The 18,354-nt window shown below is 68.8% G+C and overlaps 3 protein-coding genes across 6 annotated transcripts; 1 reads left to right on the forward strand and 2 right to left on the reverse strand.

Annotated features, from left to right (window-relative positions):
* Window positions 1–162: 162 nt before the first annotated feature.
* DPEP1 (dipeptidase 1) lies at window positions 163–4,032 on the reverse strand. Of its 2 annotated transcripts, none has more exons than XM_075101120.1 (11): window positions 3,963–4,032; window positions 3,446–3,677; window positions 2,315–2,447; window positions 2,061–2,193; window positions 1,820–1,970; window positions 1,625–1,694; window positions 1,254–1,430; window positions 1,086–1,170; window positions 920–995; window positions 604–739; window positions 163–415 (listed from the first exon to the last, which is right to left on the reverse strand). In XM_075101120.1, the coding sequence occupies exons 2-11, from the start codon at window positions 3,568–3,570 to the stop codon at window positions 245–247; spliced, it is 1,257 nt and encodes a 418-aa protein (XP_074957221.1). In that variant the 5' UTR covers window positions 3,571–3,677; window positions 3,963–4,032; the 3' UTR covers window positions 163–244. The 2 variants fall into 2 exon arrangements, with proteins under 2 accessions (XP_074957221.1, XP_074957220.1); XM_075101119.1 differs by having other exon boundaries at window positions 3,929–4,032.
* A 438-nt stretch (window positions 4,033–4,470) lies between these two features.
* Window positions 4,471–7,156, forward strand: LOC142060837 (sulfotransferase 2B1-like). 2 transcript variants are annotated; one of them, XM_075101125.1, is made up of 7 exons: window positions 4,471–4,561; window positions 4,812–4,995; window positions 5,671–5,879; window positions 6,032–6,158; window positions 6,235–6,329; window positions 6,400–6,580; window positions 6,677–7,156. In XM_075101125.1, the coding sequence occupies exons 2-7, from the start codon at window positions 4,857–4,859 to the stop codon at window positions 6,790–6,792; spliced, it is 867 nt and encodes a 288-aa protein (XP_074957226.1). In that variant the 5' UTR covers window positions 4,471–4,561; window positions 4,812–4,856; the 3' UTR covers window positions 6,793–7,156. The 2 variants fall into 2 exon arrangements, with proteins under 2 accessions (XP_074957226.1, XP_074957225.1); XM_075101124.1 differs by lacking the exon at window positions 4,471–4,561 and having other exon boundaries at window positions 4,823–4,995.
* A 2,465-nt stretch (window positions 7,157–9,621) lies between these two features.
* Window positions 9,622–16,403, reverse strand: CPNE7 (copine 7). Of its 2 annotated transcripts, none has more exons than XM_075101136.1 (15): window positions 16,037–16,403; window positions 13,613–13,795; window positions 13,467–13,541; window positions 12,990–13,064; window positions 12,821–12,904; window positions 12,656–12,745; window positions 12,342–12,440; window positions 11,847–11,933; window positions 11,685–11,744; window positions 11,317–11,450; window positions 11,142–11,196; window positions 10,940–10,991; window positions 10,708–10,841; window positions 10,299–10,535; window positions 9,622–10,144 (listed from the first exon to the last, which is right to left on the reverse strand). In XM_075101136.1, exons 1-15 carry the CDS (start codon window positions 16,259–16,261, stop codon window positions 10,007–10,009), a joined length of 1,728 nt encoding a protein of 575 aa, XP_074957237.1. In that variant the 5' UTR covers window positions 16,262–16,403; the 3' UTR covers window positions 9,622–10,006. The 2 variants fall into 2 exon arrangements, 1 of the variants encoding a protein (XP_074957237.1); XR_012661948.1 differs by having other exon boundaries at window positions 9,626–10,144; window positions 10,299–10,507.
* Between the last annotated feature and the right edge of the window lie 1,951 nt (window positions 16,404–18,354).

Raw genomic sequence — 18,354 nt, forward strand, 5'->3', positions numbered from 1 at the left:
TGCGGTGACAGCTTCCCCCTGCCCTCGGCTGGGCGCCCACCGAGCCCCTACGCCTCTGCCCCGCCCGAGGTGGCCGGCAGGGTGTCGGCACGGCTGGTGACGTGCTGGGACCAGGGCTGGTGGTCCCCATGGAGTCCCAGCACGGACGCACACTGCCGGCAGTGCTCGACGCAAGGCTTTATTTTGCTCATGGGGATGGTGTGTGGGTGGGAAGGGGCGGCGGGGATGGATCCGGGGCCGGGTGCTAGGAGAGCAGGGAGTGGAGCAGGGCCAGCACCAGTGCCAGGGCTGCTAGCGGGAGCCGGGCTGTGCCAGCACCGTTGCCATACCCGTAGCGAGTCCTGCACGTCCCCTCCAGCTCCTCGAAGGCGATGGGTGTCTCGCGGGCAGCCGTGCCTTGCAGGCTCCTCTTCACCTGCAGTGGGGGACAGGGTGGGCTCCCACAGCGAAGGGTGGGTGCCGTGTTCGCCGCAGCCCCGTCACCTCGCCCATCCCCATGGCCCCATCCATCCCCGAGGGCCACACGTCCGGGTGTCCTGTGTGTCCCTGCTGCCCCATGTGTCCCCAAGCCCTGTGCCTCCCCGTGCCCGGTGCCCCGCTCACCTCCTCCACCTTCCTGAAGACGCGGAGCAGGTTTTCGGCCAGGGCCGCCTTCACCTCTGCCTCCGTCCAGTTCCTCGCCAGCAGCTCGGCCACCAGTGCGGGGTACGTGGAGACGTCCTCCAGGCCGGTGGGGAGCCTGTGCCACCCCGCAGCTCACAGCTGTGCCGGGGGCAGCCGAGCCCGACGGCACCCACCTCCCTGCCACCCACGCAGGGCATGGGGGAGATCCCCCACCACCACAGCAAGTCCCCACGGCCGGGGACACGCTGCCCCATCCCACCGGCACAGCCCATCCCGCACCCATTGCCCGCTTTACCGTGTGACGCCGTCATAGTCCCCGCCAAAGCCGACAGACTCGACACCGGCCACCTTCTTCACATAATCCATGTGGTCTGCGGGCGCGGAGGGCCTGGGGTAAGCGGGTCTGGGGGGGGACACAGCCACAGCCACCCACCTCCCACCAGCCCCGGCGTCCACCTCACCTGCGACGTCGGCGAGCGTGGCCGTGTCCCGGCACGTCACGTACTCATTGTAGAAGTTGACCATCACCAGGCTGCCTGTGGAGGCCTGGGGCAGAGGCGGCCCTGAGCCCTGCAGCCGCCGTGGCCACCGGCCCCTCTGCCAGCCCATGGCCGTGCCCCGGCGCTCACCACCATCTGCAGCACGTCATCGGGCACGTTGCGGTGGTGCGGGCAGAGGCCGTAGGCGGACGAGTGGCTGAAGATGACGGGGGCTTTGGAAAGGCGCAGCACGACCTTCATCGTCTCCATCGAGATGTGGGCCAGGTCCACGATCATGCCCAGGCGGTTCATCTCCTCCACCACTGTCTGCGGGGATGGGGTCGATGGGGACAGGGTGGGCACGAAGGGCTGTGGCCACCCTTCAAGAGGGGGATACCATGCACCCAGGGCACCCGCTGCGTGGCTTAACAACTCGGCGTGGGGCTGTTGGGTGCTGGTACACATCCCCCTTGCCCTGGCCATTGCTCCCAGGTGCTGCGACTGACCCTGTCCACACTCACCTTCCCAAAGGGCGAGAGGCCGTGGTGCAGGGGCGGCTCATCCCCAGTGTCCACCAGCCAGTTGTCAGCCCTGCGGAGTCGGGAGAGCATCAGGGTGGACCCCACCCCCCGGCTGTGCACCCCTGCTTGGCCACATGCTCCGTTTCCCAACCCCCCAATGCTGTCCCTGGCACCCCTGACCCCGGGGGCTGCTACCAGGGGGTGTTGCAGCTGTGGGTGAGGGTCATGTAGCGGACGCCCAGGCGGTAGAAGGTGCGCAGGACACCCAGGCTGCTGTCGATGGAGTGGCCACCCTCCACGCCGATGAGGCTGGCCACCTTCTTGCTCTGGAAAGCTTGCTGGATGCCTGCGGGAGGGTGGGGGGCATCAGTCAGGGTGGGCACTGGCGCACCGGCATCCCCTGGGGCACCCGCGTCCCGGCCCCACACCCGCTCACCAGCGCTGTCGACGACACAGGCGAAGGTCTTGGGGTACATCTCACACATGCGGTGCACCACGTCGATCTGCTCCAACGTGCGCTTCACCGCATCCTTGTTCTGCGTGTCGCAGGGCACGTACACCGACCAGAACTGCCCGCAATGGCACTCGGTGAGCACCGGAGACTGGCCCCGTGCCCATGGCCCCTCACCCTGGTGCCCCCGCCCGCCCCGGTGCCCGCCCCGGTGCCCCCCGCCCGCCTCGCCGTCCCACCTGCCCGCCCACGTGCCCGCTGCGCAGTTTGGGGATGTTGGTGTGGGTGTCGTTCAGCAGCATGAGGTTGGCCTCCGGCAGCCCCAGCTGGTTGTTGAACCTCTTGAGGAGCTGCCAGGGCAGGTCGTTGTGCCTAGGCAAGAGAGAGGGTGGGAGCGAGGGGCTGTCTGTCCACCTGCCCGTCTGTCCATCCAGCCTCCTGGCCGCCCATCTCCCTGTATGCCTGCCCACCCACTCCCCACTCATCTGGTCATTGTTTATCCATCCATCTGTCTGTCCATCTGTCTATCATCATCATCATCCACCCACTGGTGGCTCTCCCCGCCCATCTGTGCTCTCTGCCAAGAGCCACCCAAGCAGCTCCGGTGGGGAGCCGGGGACAGGTCACTCCTGGGGCACAGCCCCACGTGGGACCCCTTTGCTGGCTGGCGGGTAGCCGGGGGGAGGCCAGGCACCCTTCTGTGCACCCCTCTACCCACCATCCCCGCTCAGCCCTCGCACCCAGGGGAGCCAGCCTGGCATCCCCCCGATGGGGATGTCACCGTCACTGCCGTGGGGATGTCACCACCACGTGGCGTCCCACGCCCAGCAGTATCGCTGGGGGAGCGCTGGGAGACAGACGCATGGGCTGGCTCCCACGTCTCTCCTCCTGCACCATGGTCCTTGCATTTTCCAGCTCCCGCTGCCCCATGCCCACTTCCAGGGACTGCGCCGTGCCGGGTTGCCACGGCACAGGGCTGGTGCCGCAGGAGAAATGTACAGAGGACCCTCCTGAGAGTCCTGGCACGAGACTGGGGGTGTCCCTTAGGAAACGACCTCACGAAACCCTTTTCCCCTAAGCGAGGACTTCCCCCGGGGCAGCCTGGCCCCCCGACTTCCCGGCACCCTGCCCACTCCTGGCTGGGCTGCACTGCCGGGGATCCCCTCGGCAGCACGGCCCCGGGGTGCTGGGCACGGGGATCCCCCTGGAAAGCTGTCTCTGCACAGCCCCGGCGTGCTTGGCATGGGGATTCCCCAGCAAGGCTGTCCCCGGTGGAGTTTCCTGGCCAGGGTTTTTTTCTCAGGGTGCCGAGAGCTGCAGCCCTGCCGGGGTGGCCGAGCACGCCGCGGGGCCAGGCAAGCTTTGCTCACCCATCGATGACCGGCGTGGTCGTCATGATGCGCTCGGCCTCCTCCTGGTGATGCTGCCCGGCGCAGGGCAGGAGCAGGCACAGCACCAGCGCCAACACCAGCACCAGCACGCTCCCACCCGGCATCTTCACCCGCTCGGTGCTGCTGGGGGAAGAGCCGGGGTGACCTGCCGCCGCGGGCCTGCGGAGCGCACGCACCGGGACGGCTGCCCTGGCTCGCTGTCAGTCCCCTCCTGCCGTAAATAAATAACCAGGAACATCAGCCACAACCCCACCCTGCGTGCCCTGTGCCCCAGCGCTGGTACAGCACTCACTGGGGCAGCATGGCAGCCTCCCCCAGCCCGGCCCTGGGTGGCAGAGCCGTGCCAGGACCTCCCCACATAGCGGCAGTGGTGTTCCCGGCCCCGCTAATGCAGCCCAGATATTTTTTTTGTGCTGGGAAAGTGTTCGTCCCATCCCCGCCTCAGCCTCCCCAGCACCGCACCCGCCGGCACCCCCGGCCCAGCGCTGGCACCCACGTCCCTTGTTCACTCCGGCCCTGGATGCTCGGGCAGCTGCTGCCTGCAATGGCTGATAAATACGTTTTCCGGCTTGTGGGCCAGCAGCAGGCTGGGATGGGCTCTGGCCACCCCCCGACGTGGCGTCGGACACTGGGGAGTGGCTGAGTGCTGGCGCAACCTGTGGCTCCGTGGTGAGGCTGTCCCGCCATGGAGGGGCTGGGGGGCAGCAGCCGGGGTGGCACGGCCCTGGCGCGGGGCTGCCGACGGTGCCCCGTGTGTGCCGGGCTCCCCCCGCCCCGTGGTCCTGCTGCAGCGTGTTGGGGGTAAACTGAGGCACCCATCGGTCCTGTGGCCCAGCGCCTGCGGTGGGGGTCACCCTCACTGGCTCCTGCGTGGGGGCCGGCGGCAGCCGTGGGGCTGGCGGTGGCTGCGGTGTTGTGCGTGGCAAAAGGCACGGCGGGGCTGCTGGGAGTGGCAGGGAGCCACATGGAGGCGGCCAGCCCTGCTTCTCGTCCCAGAGTCCACTGGGATGGGAATCCCTTCCTCCCTCACCGTGCCGGCTGTGGGGAACGGCGTGGGGCTGGCACCCCCGGGGTGACCGCAGGCTGCTGCAGCCAGTGAGGCTCCCTGGCTCCCCTCCTGCTGCTGGGCGAGCGGGGTGCTCTGGCCACCCCGGCTCTCCTGGCTGCGGCGGGGGGTCCGGCCGTGCGGGACCCCTGTCCCAACCCGGGGCTGTCCCGCAGCCCCCTGGCCCCGCAGGCAGCTCTCCCGGCGGTGGCCCCAGCGCGGCTGGATCCCTGGCCCCCCCCCAGCAGGAATGTGCTGGGGGGCCCGGCCCCCAGCTGGGACAAGCTTCCTCTTTTGCAGCTATTTAAGGCCGATCGCCGGGGTGTGCCTGGCAGCAGCCGGGCCATGGAGCGGATGGAGGTGACAGAGACCTTCGCCGGCATCTCCCTGCCCGGCCACCTCCACACCCAGGAGTCCCTTGGCTTTGCCGCCACCTTTGCCTTCCGCCCCACCGACGTGGTCATCGCCACCTACCCCAAATCGGGTGAGGGCCAGCGGGGCGGGGGACTGGGGGGTGAAGATGGACCTGGCAGGGATGGGGGATAGGGAGGGGACCCAGGTGGATGGGGCAGGGCTGGGGACCCGCAGGCTGGGGTGGTGGTGGGGGGCACGGACAGGCTCTGCTGTGCAGACCACAGCGTCTCGGCAGGACTGGGAGATGCCTACGTGGCTGGGAGTGGCCGGGCTCGGGGCCAGCCCCTCCTCGGGCAGGACCCCGGGCCCCCACAGCCGGGTGACCACTGGCCCCTCCAGGCACAGCTCAGAGGACCCCCAGCCCCAGCCATCGGCTCCCACCCCTCCCCAAAAACCACTGCCCTATGGCTGGGGGGCAGCCGCCCCCTTCACCTCCCCAGTCCCAGCCCCGTTCTGTCCCCAACCCCAGACTGGTGTGACTGGTGGGGACTCTGGGGTGGGGGTCCCACACGGCACTGCCAGCCCAGCCGCTGCCCTGTGCCACGTTGTGCCGTACCAAGCCATGCCGCGCCGTTCAGTGCCGTGCTGTGCCAGTCTGCACCACGCCGTGCTGTGCTATGCGACGACGTGCCGTGCCGTGCCGTGCCGTGCCAGGCTGTGCCGCGCCATGCCATGCTCTGCCCCGCTGCGCCATTCTGTGCCGTGCCGTGCTGTGCCGGCGCTGCCGTGACACCTGCCTCCCCAGGCACCACCTGGATGCAGGAGATCCTGACGCTGCTGTTCAGCCACGGGGACGTCCTGCCAGCCAAGACCATTCCCAACTGGGAGCGGGCGCCCTGGCTGGAGCAGATCTACTGCAGGGATGCGCTGCAGGATACGGCTGCTCGCCGGCTCATCACCACCCACCTGCCTGCCCACGTCCTGGCCCCCGCCCTGCAGCAGAGCAAGGCCAAGGTGAGGGGGGCTGGGATGGTCTGGGGGGGTCCCCGCAGGGACAACACGTGCTCACGGGCTTCCCGCAGCCGGGGGTGATTGCCAGGGGTTTTCTGAGCGGGGGTGGAGCGGAATTCCCCGCGGCCATGGGGCTGATGCCATCCTCCCACCAGGTGATCTACGTGGCCAGGAACCCCAAGGACGTCGTCGTCTCCTTCTACCACTTCCACCGCCTGGCCAAGTTCCTCCCCAACCCGGACTCCTTTGACACCTTCTTCACGCAATTCCTTGAGGGCACAGGTAAGGGCTGGGGAGTCCCCGGGGCCCCACGACTCACCCATGGGGCCCCCCGTCACCCCCCCTGCCTCCCCCCCAGTGCACTACGGCTCCTGGTTTGAGCATGTCAAGGGCTGGGTGAGCCAGCGGCACCTCCTGGACATCTTCTACGTCACCTACGAGGAGCTGCACGAGGTGAGCCCCCGGCACGTCCCCATCACGTCCCCACCAGCTGCCCGGGGCTGACCGTGCCCTCCCGCCGCAGGACCTGTGCGGCACGGCGCAGCGGCTCGGCGCCTTCCTGGGCTGCCCGCTGGGACCGGAGACACTGGGAGCCCTGGAGCAGCACTGCAGCTTCGCCACCATGCGGGACAACACCATGGCCAACTACACCCTCATCCCCCCCGAGATCATGGACCACAGCCAGGGGTGCTTCATGAGGAAAGGTGAGGGGGGACGGGGTGGGGGGGACACAGGGGGGATGCGGGGGGCGCCGGCCCTGGCTGCAGCCTCCCTGCCCCCCTGTACCCTCTGTCCCGCAGGCGTGGTGGGGGACTGGCGCGACCACTTCTCCCCCCTGCAAAACGCCCTCTTCAACCGCATCTACCAGGAGGAGATGGGCGACTTGGAGCTGCCCATGCACTGGCCCATGGCCTGAGGGGCTGGGGGGGCCAGGGGGGCTGGCAGCACAGGGCCCTGCCACTGCACAAAATAACTGGGCCCCCCACTGCCTGCCGAGCCCCGCTGCGGAGGGGCATCCTGCATGGAGAGCCCCCCCAGCACCCCCCATAACTTATACATCCCCATGCATCGCCCTGGGTGCCGGGGCTGCAGCGGGGCTGGGGGTCTGGTGGCGGGGCGGACCGACTGACATCCCCCTGAGGATGTGGGACTTTTCCGGCAGCACCCTGTGGCCATCCCCATGGCCTTCTGTGCTCTGGGATGGGTGCGCGTGGCCGTGACCTCCCCGCTTCCGCCCAGCCCACCCTGCGGAAATAAATATTTATTGCCATTTCCAGCCAGCCAGCGTGTTCCCATGGGTGTGGGGAGGGAAGCAGAGTGCCGGTGGCGCCAGGGGCAAGAAGCATCCGGTGTTATCAGGATCTGCAGCAGGGAGGGGACCCATTGCTGGGGGCCTTATCTGCAGCGTGGGTCAATGGCCCTGTGGGCAGCACAGGGGGTCGTGGCGGGCTGCCAGATCCCATGGTGGGTCACAGCACGGCTGCACGGTGCTGGTGTTTGCCGGCGGAGCCCGTGGTACGGAGGCGGCTTCTTCGGCAGCACCCGCGGCTGCCAGGTCCCAAACATCCTCCCAGGGACCACCCCCAAGCCCAGGGGCCACCTGCCCAGCCCCGGTGCATCCTCCGCAACCCCCTCCAGAGACCCTCTGCCACCCACCCTGCCCTAGTGCACCCCCCCCAATGCCCCCTGCACCCCGAATGCCCCCCACCCTGCACCAGAGCACTCCTCGTGATGTTTTGGGGGGGCCGCAGTGCCCTGACCACCCTGGCAGGTTGCCCCCCTGCCCATCTCTGCACCTGGGGTGTTTGCACCCAGGGGCTTGTGCCCCCCCCCCAGCACCCTGGGGTGTCCCAGGCAGGCAGCACCCCAAGCACCGCTCCCAGCCCCTGTCCTGCCGTGTTCCAAGGAATCTCTGTATGAAGCTGCTTGGGAAGCACAGGCACTGTCAATAATTAACCCTTGGCTCAATTAACCAGCACCCACCAGGTCAGCATGGCACAGTGACGGGATGGGAGTGTGGGGGGCAAGAGCGCAGCCCTGGCACGAGCAGGACCCCTCACCGAGGCTCAGCCGAGCTGGGGGCAGGCAGTGAGACCCTCCCCGGGGATGCTGGCGCTGCAGCCCGGTGGCACCAGCACGCTGCCTGCACCGCCGGTGGGTGCAGCCTGGCTGGGCAATGCTGGGCACCCCCAGCCCCATCGGGTCCCCCTGCACCCACCGGCAGGGCACCCAGCCGGCCCCGGGGACTGGGGTGCCGGGGCAGACCCCTGCCCGCGCCGAGGGCCGGTTGGCACCACAGGCTCATCAGGCGCCGGGTTTCTATGGCGACGTCTATTATCCCGCTTTTAGAGGAAGATGAATCAGGAGCTATAAATACGCAGGTTGATCGGGGCGGTGCGGGCAGCGCGCTCTGCCCGCGTGCGGCGGTGCCGGCAGCGGGCGGTGCCGGAGGGGCACGGCGCTTCAGCATGGCCGTGCCGGTGGATGGGTGAGCTGCTCCCAGCCGGCACAGCTGCACGGACCAGGGCAGGCTGGCACCCCTGTGCCGGCACCCAGGGGGACGGCTGCATGCCTGGCCTCAGAGTCCAGCTCGGTGGCACCCGCGTGGCAGGCTTTTGGGTGGCCTCTGCCCTGTGACCGCTGCCCCGGGCCCCAGTTTCAGTCCCCAGGGTGGCCTGGGGTCACACCCCACCCTGGTGGGTGTCACCTCCCCAGGAGCATTTGCCGGCACCGGGCTGGTGGCACACAGCGCGTGGCACAGGGTGAAGGACACACGGCGCAGTGTCACGCGGCACATGGGACAGGGTGGCAGGCACGCGGCACATGGCGCGGTGTCACACAGCACGTGGCACGCGGCGGCCGGCACGCGGCGAGGGCAGCAAACGGCGCGCGGCACTTGGTGCGCTGCAGACGGCAGCAGCGGGGCACAGCGCCCTGCGTGCCGTGCACGGCACGTGGCGCAGAGCCAGCGGCCCAAACGCGGCGCCTGGCACGTGGCAGCGCGCACGGCACGCGGAGCACGGCGCGCAACACGCGGTACAGGGTATGTAGGACATGGAGCGGCACACGGCGCGGCACGGAGCGCGTACCACGAAGCGCGCGGTGCGCGGCATGCGGTGCAAGGCACGTAGCCCGCGGCACGCAGCGCGTGGCACCTGGAACATGCCACGTGGCTCACGGCCCGCAGCGTACAGCACACGGCACAGCATGTGGCACGCGGCGCGTGGCACGCGGCCCGCAGCACATGGTACGGACATGGCACACGGCATGCGGCACGTGGCACACATCGCACGGCACGTGGCACATGGCAGAGGCAAAGCGCCGGGCAGGGGCAGCAGGAGGGTACCGGCGCTGCCTCCACTCCTGCTCCTGTGGCCTGGATTTCAGGGCCGTGGCAGCGGCACAGCAGGACAGACAGCCGCTCCAGCACAACTTGAAAGCGGCGGCTGCTCAAAGGCACCGCAGCTGCAAAGCGCCGGCGCTCCTCTGCATGCTGCCAGTCACAAATCCCCCTAAATATAGGGGCAGCCGGAGCGGCCGGCGGCAGCGCCCGTGCCGGCAGCCGGGGCTGGGGGCTGGGGTCGGCTCTTGCCGCCGGCTGGGGCTGAGCAGCACAGTGTCACGGTGAGGGGTGCAAGGGGGGGGGGACGGGCAGCACCCCGGGAGCTGCCTGTCCCTCTGCCCGCGCCCTGCCGAGCACCCAGCAGGGAGGGTTGGTGTCGGCACGCAGAGAGCACGCGGCACGGGCGCAGGGCTGGTTGCTTTATTGGGGGTGGGTTTCCCCCGCACGCCGGCGGGGGTTCGTCATGCAGCCTCCAAACGACATCACAGCGACAGACAAGCGGGGACAACAGGGACAGTGCGGACAGAGTGGGAACAGACCAGGGGGCACGGACCACCGGGACTGGGAGCAATGCCTGCTGGGGACCCCTGGTCCCCCGGGCAGCGCAGGCGGGGTGTCCTGCACCAGGGCACCGGGACCGTCCCCGTGTCCCCGGCCAGATGCCAGTGGGGGGCACGCTGCCGGCTCCCAGTGCCCCCCGCCCAGCAAGGAGGGTTCTGTGGCAGGGCTGGGACCTGGCGGGGACACCATCCGTCCCCACACCATGCTGGGGGGTGCGGGGGGACCCTCACTGGGGTGAGCTGAGGTTGGAATCGGGGGTCTCGGGCTGGGGGCAGCGGGGTGGGAAGGCCTTGTAGCTGTAGTACTCCACCACCTGCTTGGGCACCTCTGCCAGCACACACTTTGCCAGGGCCGTCGGCGACGCCTGCGGGACAGGGGACATGGGGGGGACACGGGTGAGCCGGAGGCACTGTGGCACCCGCCGGCCCTGGTGTGCGGAGCAGCACCCGTGGGGCACCGGGATGCCGTGCTGCCGCGGGGCCGGGAGGGGATGGGAAGACCCCTAATGCCCCACTCACGTTCTTGAACTCCCGGAAAGGGACAAACTGGACGATGTCGCGGAGGACGGGCTCGCCCTTGGGGGAGCGCAGGATGCCGTCGTCGCCGTCCAGGATCTGCATGTCGGTGAAGTCGGCGTTGCCCACCCCCACGATGATGATGGACATGGGCAGGTAGGAGGCGCGGACGATGGCCTCCCTCGTGTCCGCCATGTCCGTCACCACTCCGTCTGTCAGGATCAGCAGGATGAAGTATTGCTGGGGGGGGGGGAGGGATGCTCTTGGGGGGCTGCCCAGCCCCACTGCCAGCCCCATACAGGGGGAGCCGGACAAGGGCTCAGCTCCGACATGGGAACAGCCACAAGTGGCATGAGTGTGCTGGGTCTGAGCCCAGGCCAGAGCCCACCAGCTAGGGGCAGTGGGTATGTACCGAAGCCTCCTTTGTCCGCTCCTCGTTGGCCGCCACGCGAGCCACCTTGGAGATGATGGGAGCCACGTTGGTGGGGCCGTAGAGCTGGATTTTGGGCAGGCAGCTCTGGTAGGACTCCACGACGCCCTGGATGCCTGCGGGGGGATGCAAGGGGTGATGGAGGCAGGACCAGGCTCTGGCACAGCAGGGGCTGTGGGACTGGCCTCTCCAGCCCTGCCGGAGCTGGACTCACCCTCGCACTCATCGTTGTCAGGGTTGAAGTTGATGGCAAAATCGTGAGAGACCTGGAGGGTGAGAGGGGAGGGGGCAGATGGTGCTCACCCACCCACCACAGCCCCCAGCACCTGCCAAGCCCCACAGGAGCCACGGCCAAGGGTGCTCGGAGGGACGAGCGCACCCCTGGGGTCCCATGGGGCCCCCGATCACCCCCTTACCTCGTACTTGGGGGGGATCCTTGCACCAAAGCCCAGAGCTGAGAATTTCTTATCGCTGCAAGGGAAGAGGTGTGAGGAGCCCCGGCGCCGGCAGTGCCAGCACCAGGGTGTCCTGGCCCCGCAGTGGCCGTCACCAGGGTGTCCTGGCCCCAGGGGACCCACCGGAGCAACTGACCTGTCATAGTCCTGGCAGATCTCGCCCACCGCGACCAGCGCCTTGAGGTACTCGTTGGGCTGGTAGGGGTTGATGTAGTGCAGGGAGCAGCTGTTTCGGGGGTCCCCGTTGGAGGCCGTGAAGTCGATGGCCACCTGGCATGGTGGGGGGCGGCAGTGAGAGTCCCCCAGGGCGAGCGGGGACACCAGCATGTCCCCGATGGCACTGGGTGACTCTGCTGGCCCCACTCACTGGCCCCGTGGCACAGCCGTGGCTCGGGAGAGCTGGGATGTGCCACCCACAGCCCCGTGCCCTGGGGACAGGCACGTGGCCCAGCACCGGAGCCCCTGCCCAGTCCTGGATGCTTTGGGGTGGGGGATGCTGCTCACCGTGAAGTGGATCTGGCAGCCACCCATGATGTAGTCCAGGAAGGAGTAGACCCTGTGGATCTTCCAGAGGGACCTGCGTCAGCCGGTCCTGCCCCACGCCGCCCCACGGCAGCTGGGCACGGCTCGGCACGGCATGGCGCGGCTTGGCACGCAGGCGCTCACCTTCAGGTCCAGCAGCACCACGACCCCCGAGTTCTTGTAGTTGCGCTTCTTGATTTTGTACTTGGGGTTCATGCAGTCCCACTGCACCTGCGGCACGTGGCACCCGCGCTGCCTGCGGCCCCCCAGCCCCGGGGACATGGCCCCGTGTGCCAGCACCCCCCGACCATGACCCCGCAGCCCCCTGGCTCTGCAGCACTGTTACCCCACAGCCCCCTAACCCTGCAGCCCCCTAACCTTGCCTCCCTGCAGCCCCATTACGCTCCAGCCCCACGGCCCCACGACCCCACAGCCCCAGGGTGCAGCTGCCTTCCCCCACTCCCAGCCAGCCGGAGCCAATTTCCCCAGAGGAGCCTGGACCCACCACCCCTTCCCCAAATTGGGGGCAGTGGGGGGAGAACACCCCCAAAACCAGAGCAGGAGCTGGGAGGTGCCTCCTGGAATGGGATCTGCTGGCAGGATGGAGAGGTGACCCCAAAGACTGTCCCCTTGTCCCACCTTGTTCTCCCCCATCGCCTTCTGCATCTCCTCGAAGGTGGTGAAGAACTCCCCGATGAAGTCGTGTTTGCCCCGTGAGTCGTAGTCCCACACCACGCCCTGCGGAGGGACACGGCTCAGCCCCGGCTGGGCAGCACCCGGCTGGGGGGGCTGCACACCTGCACCCCCCCAAACCGCACCCAGCCCTGCCACTGCCCCTGGCACCGTCCCCGGCAGCTTGGGGTCCCCAGCACCCCACCCATGCCGGGCCGCGGGGAAGCCAGAGGACACATGGCCCCAGGGCAGGGATGGGGGTCCCCATTGCCCTTCCTCACCCTCAGCTTCCTCTTCTCCTCGCAGCTGCAGAGCGAGTTGAGGGACACCTTGAAGGGCTCCCAGATGGGGCTCAGGTTGTTCTTCACCACCTGTGGGGCGAGGGGCTCAGCGGGGCTGGGCAGCTGCCGGGGGGGCTGCGGGCCAGATCCTGCCCGGGGCCTCACCTCGGTGCGGTACACCAGCTGCTCGCTGCGGTCGTCATCGATGCGGTAAATCTCCAGGAAGGGATCTGACTTGCTGAAGAGGTCCTGGAGGAGGGAGGATGGGGCAGAGCACCGTCAGCCCTGCCTGCCCTGCCTCCCCTGGCTCCCCTGCCCGCGGGACCCGGCTCACCTTGTCATCCAGCTTCTCGGCCCGGAAAGCGAGCTCCACGTAGCCGTTGTTCCCCGAGATCTCCTCCGAGATGACCTGCGAGGAGAGGCGGCCGCAGGGTGCTCAGTGCCCGGCACGGCTTTGCCCCCTGCCCTCCCTGCCTGCGTGGGCAGGGTGGTGCCCTGGAGGGCACAGGGTGCCATGTGCCTCCCCCAGAATGGTGGGGACCTCCAGGGTGGTCAGCAGACGTCGGTGGGGACCCTGAGCCCTCCCCACACCCAAGAGCCTGGGGGTCTGAGGGGCTGGATGACAGCTAGGACAGGAGGAGGGGACCCCCCCATGTGCCCCAGCTCAGTGCCCCCCCAGCTCAGTGCCACCCCTATGTCCCAGCTCAATGCCATCCCAGCACCCCAGTCCAGTGACACCCACGTGCCCCAGCTTGGTGCCACCTGCGTGTCCCAGCCCAGTGCCACTCCCAGCGTGGGCTCGGCCGCTCACCGTGATGGTGGACTTGCCCGCGAACTTCCCGTACTTGAGGAACAGTGGCTTCGTCACCCGCTTCTGCGCCACAATCTGCAAAAGCCAAGGGGTCGGGGAGGGGACGCCGCTGGTGGGTGTCCCCGGGGTGAGGGGCACCGGCTCACCTGCCCCACGGTGCACTCCATGCCCCCCAGGAAGTCATCGTCGTGCGTGCCCACGCCGGCGTGCCCGTGGCTGTCGTACACCTCGAACCGCAGCTTCTGCACCTCCTCGAAGTAGTAGTCCACCGTGAAGATCTTGGCGAAGACAGGGTTGAGGTTGCTCTTGATGACTTCGCTGCGGTCCACCTGCATGGCAGGAGCTTGGCTGGGGGGGCAGTGGGGCCAGAGCCCACTGCGGGGCCTGATCCGGGGTCAGCAGAGGTGCCCAGGACCTTGGGATGCCAGAGCTTGCCCAGAGCCAGGCACGGGGATGCAGGAACCCAAGGGCACAGGGATGTGGGGATGCAGGAACCCGAGGTGACGGGGATGTGGAGATGCAGGGATGGGGGATGTCAGGCAGCTGCCGGGAAGGACCAGCCCTGCACAAGAATCTACCTGCCCATGCTGGTTCCCAGGCGAATGGCATTTAGAGGCCACCCTGTCACTGGCTCGGGCAGGGAGGTGTGCCCCCACGGCACCAGCCCCACCAGCCCCCAGGTCCCAGGGGCACCGCTCCTGCCGGGGCTCAGGGCAAACCCCATGGTCAGTTCGCAGGGATGCTCTGGACCACAGTTTGCCTTGGCTTTGCTCAAGCTGGTGCCCAGAATGAGCCCCTCTGGTCCCACCCCAGGCTGGCCAAGGGCAGGGGCCACCGGCCACCGTGGCCCTGGCAGGCAGGTGGGTGCTCAGTGTCTCCCGGCTGCGCTGGCAGCGGGTGCCAAGCAGCTTCCAGGAGCCTCCCCCGCACCCCGTCCCTGCCAGCGTTGACTCAACGGGACGCATCCTGGCCAGGGCACCCTGCCAGCCCGCCGGCCCCTGCCCACCGCCTGCCTGGTCCAGCAGCATCTGCCGAGCCCACACTGCCGCAGCGCTGCGGGGTCACCCATGCGGCTCTGTGCCTCCTGTGTGGGCACCGCCAGCCCCACCATGGGGCTCCGGGTCCCAGCCACCTCGGCCCCTCCGGAGCCAGCTCCGCCAGCGTGTCCAGGGCCCTTTCAGCTCTCAGATCCAGCAGGCAGCGGCTGAGCCGGCTCCAGCCACCGTCCTGGCTGGGCTGGGGGACACGGGCTGGCAGGGACAGCTCACAGAATCCCTCCAAAGGGTGGCCCAGAGGGACCCTCTTGGATCTGGCCCTTGCATGGCACGGCACGGCACATAGAGCGAGGCATGGCACGCCGCGGCACAGCAGGGTACAACTGGCTCAGCACGGCCCAGCCTGGGGAGCCGCAGCCCGCTGCTGGCACGGGGCTCCTTGCCGCCCACCCTGGCTCCGGATCCGGCTCGCAGAGTCAATTACACACAGAGGGATTTAGCGCTAAATCTGCTGGCTGAGCAGCGGTGATTAGCGAGCGCGGCGCTGCCGGCGCCAGCCCAGAGCTAAGCCGTGGGGGAGCGATGGGAAGGAGCTGTGCCAGCCCCAGCGCCAGCACTGGCCCCAGTGCCGGCCCTGGCTCGGGTGGGCACCAGAGCCCGACAGGGCAGCGCGGTGAGGGGCACACGGCCATGGTGCTGGCCCTGAACCCCCCCTCTGAGCTGCCCCACTGTGTGTGGAGGGGTGGGTGATGAGACCCCGGTGTCCCAGCGTGCGCTGCCTGCCCCAAGGAGCGTGAGGCCAGCCCACAAGTCCTGACCCACCCCCGGGGTGACCCAGGCATCCCTTGGCCCTGGCCCGGGGCAGTGGAGCCATGCCAGAGCCCCACACCGCAGGTACCCTGCTCTCTGGCCCTGCCGGAGCCCCAGACCCTGGGGACTCACTCCAGCCAAGGTGTCTGCATCATCCCCATGTGCCGCCGAGTGTCCCACAGTGCCCTGCCCTGCCCTGTGAGCCTCATGCTCTGTGCCCTACACCTTGCACCTTGCTCCCACCACCCTGCTCTGCACCCTGCACCTTGTACCTGGCACAGAGCCTGGACTGTGAGCTCTGCACCTTGCATCTGGCATCCTCTGTGAGCACCCTGCACCCTGCACCGCACCCTGTACCCTGCTCTCCACCATCTCCTGCACCCTGCACCCTGCACCGTACCCTGCTCTGCACCCTGCACCCTGCTCTCCATCATATCCTGCACCCTGCACCCTGCTTTCCACCATCTCCTGTACCCTGTACCCAGCTCTGCACCATCTCCTGCACCCTGCTCTGCACCCTGCACCGCACCCTGTACCCTGCTCTCCACCATCTCCTGCACCCCGCTCCACACCCTGCGCCCCACGCAGTGGCTCCTGCCCTGCCTCTGTCCCCATGGGCATTGCAGCCACCCTGGGGCTGCCTCTGCTCCTGTCCCCATCCCAGAGGTGCAAACCCAGCACCCAGCCCAGCCACGCCGCCGATGACAGCCTGCCCCAGCCCTGCCCCGCTGCAGTGGGTGCCGGCGGTGCCCCCCACCCTCCTACCTCCGTCCACTGGCCCTGGGACTGCATCAGCAGCAGGACACAGGGGTCCGACTTGTTGAGCGTGTCGCGGTCCAGGAGGTGCTTACAGCTCACCCGCAGCTCCACCTTGGAGAGGACGGCCAGCGGGGCCTGGGGGGACGGCTCGGGCGCCTCGCCCATGGTGGCCGTGGCACGGTGGGCGGCCGGGCGTGACGGGGGGCAGGCGGCCCCGTGGGCGAAGGGCATGCGGGGGGACCAGGGCGGCGCGGGCAGCCGCTGCCTTCGTCGGTGTCAGGGAACTGGGCAGGCGCCCGTCATAGCCGGGGCACGTCGCCCCGCGGTGCCAGGCGTGGGGACAGAGCCCAGGTACGCGGGTTGGCTGGGTGCCTGGTGGCAGCAGGAGTCGGTGGGATGCTCCGGTGGGTGGAGGGGACGCCGGGGACCCCCTCTGATGTGGGGTGGCCAGTTCCAGTCCTGGTGGCTCCGCAGGGCCCTGTAAGGCATCAAAATGCACTGGGGTGAGCAGGAGCTGTGTCACCCCTTGTGACGCTGCCCGTGTACCCCCAAGCACCAGCCAGCCCCACGGGTGCTGCTGTGCCCCCATCCACCCACCAGCCCCCTGCGCCGACCAGGGGCCCCGCAGGGCCATGCCCAGCTCTGCCCCAGCCCCACCCCAGGGCAGGATGTGTCCTGTGGGGAAGGGGCACCTGAGTGGGGCTGGGAGGCTGTGCAGGAGTGGGGGCTGCGCAGGCAACCGTGGGCCCCCACCCTCCGGGGTGCCCCTCCTGGTGCTGAGGAGCAGAAACATCCCCCTGCCTGGGCAAGGCTCGCCAGTGGGACCACCAGGTCCTTGTCCATGCTGTTGGGGGATGCTGGCAGTGCTGGTGGCACCCTAGGGTGGTGGTGGGATTTCCCCCATGCTGGGGACAGGGGCCACCCTCCATCCGGATGCTGGTGGGACTCAGGCGATGCTGCAGTGCTGGGCCATGAGGGCGTCTGCCAGCGCCAGCCCCAGCCCGGGGCTTGACCCCCCACCGCAGCCCCCGGCGGCTTGGGCACGGGCAGAGCAGCTCTCCTGCCCACCCACCTGCCTGTGCCCCAGCGTGCACAGCCTGGCCAGGAGCTGCCGCCGCTGCCCAGCCAAAGTTTCCCGGCAAAGTCACGCAAGGCCTGGGCCCTCCCCGGCACATAGCTCTGGTGCTGAGCTCTGGTGGGCATCGTCCTCCTCCCCAGGATCGTGGGCCCCGTGGCATCCCCCGGTGGAGGGGGCACCGGCTCCCACCCTCCCTTGCCATCCCCTCACCTGGGCGCTGGCAGCCTGGGCTCCGCACGCGGCCGGGCCGGTGTCTGGGGTCGGCGTGCCAGCGGGAGCCGGTGTGCCAGCCGGAGCCGGTGTGCCAGCCGGAGCTGCCGCCGCTGCCACCTCCACACAACTGACTCAAGCTGCAGTTCGGGAGCGGAGCCCTAAGAGGGAGACGACAAGCTCCGTTAACTGCCTCGCTGCCGGCACCAGAGCAGAGCCCGCCCGTGGGCACCAGGGCTCAGTGGGGTTCCCGGCACCACCAGCTGTGCCGGGGCAGGCCCTCCCGCTCCAGCTGAGCCCCCCATGGCCACAGCCCTAACTCCCAGTGCCCCACGGCCCCTTGCCCTCCCCACATGGTGCTGAGGCCCACCCTGGCCCCAGCCCCTCATGCTGAGACCCCAGCATGGAGACAGGGCGCCCCAAAGCTGCCGGGTGCCCTCCCCACGCACCAGAGCACCTGGACCCACACCCTGCGCACGCAGAGCCCCGGCACCCCATCCCTCAGCTGGGGGCTGTGCCAGCACCCCTCACCCACGCACGTCACCCCAGCGCTGCGGTGCTGTCAGCCGGCTGTATGAAAGATGATGTAATTAGCCTGTATTTGGAGGGATTAAAATGCAGATGGGGCTAATGAGCGCGAGGGCACCGCAGGGCCCTGGGTTTGGGAGCTAATCCCCAGCCTGCGCGGCAAAAATAGGCCACCTTCCTTCCCAGCTCCTCCTGCAGCCCCACAGCATGGCAGGGCAGGAGGCAGCTGACCCACAGCAGGGCGCAGGATGCAACTGTGGGCTTGGGCAACAGCACCGGGAAGGACGAGGTAGCAGCCTGCCATGGCACGGGCAGCCCCCGTGTTTGAGCGCCCTCGGGTTCAGCCAGCTGTGCCGCGGCTGCGGCCGGGCACCCGCCCCTGCACCGCAGCCCTTCCTCGCATCCGAGCCCCAAGTTCCTGTCACCCAACTGCTAATGAATACGAACGACTCAATTATCCTGGCACGGGCGACCGGCGGCGCAGCCAGGCTGCAGAACGGCCCCAGAT

This window comes from Phalacrocorax aristotelis, chromosome 8 (assembly GCF_949628215.1).
Source record: "Phalacrocorax aristotelis chromosome 8, bGulAri2.1, whole genome shotgun sequence".
NCBI classification, from domain to species: Eukaryota; Metazoa; Chordata; class Aves; order Suliformes; family Phalacrocoracidae; genus Phalacrocorax; species Phalacrocorax aristotelis.

Excerpts from the sequence above, each read along its gene's own strand:
- LOC142060837 (XM_075101125.1), top strand. The coding sequence starts at position 4,857 with ATGGAGCGGATGGAGGTGACAGAGACCTTCGCCGGCATCTCCCTGCCC. Across the intron at positions 4,996-5,670 it reads CGCCACCTACCCCAAATCGG|GCACCACCTGGATGCAGGAG; the intron begins GTGAGGGCCAGC and ends CTGCCTCCCCAG. Across the intron at positions 6,330-6,399 it reads CCTACGAGGAGCTGCACGAG|GACCTGTGCGGCACGGCGCA; the intron begins GTGAGCCCCCGG and ends CTCCCGCCGCAG.
- CPNE7 (XM_075101136.1), bottom strand. The coding sequence starts at position 16,261 with ATGCCCTTCGCCCACGGGGCCGCCTGCCCCCCGTCACGCCCGGCCGCC. Across the intron at positions 13,796-16,036 it reads CCCAGGGCCAGTGGACGGAG|GTGGACCGCAGCGAAGTCAT; the intron begins GTAGGAGGGTGG and ends CCTGCCATGCAG. Across the intron at positions 11,197-11,316 it reads ATCTGCCAGGACTATGACAG|CGATAAGAAATTCTCAGCTC; the intron begins GTCAGTTGCTCC and ends CTTCCCTTGCAG.
- DPEP1 (XM_075101120.1), bottom strand. The coding sequence starts at position 3,570 with ATGCCGGGTGGGAGCGTGCTGGTGCTGGTGTTGGCGCTGGTGCTGTGC. Across the intron at positions 2,194-2,314 it reads GCGGGCACGTGGGCGGGCAG|TTCTGGTCGGTGTACGTGCC; the intron begins GTGGGACGGCGA and ends CATTGCGGGCAG. Across the intron at positions 1,171-1,253 it reads ATGACGTGCTGCAGATGGTG|GCCTCCACAGGCAGCCTGGT; the intron begins GTGAGCGCCGGG and ends CCTCTGCCCCAG.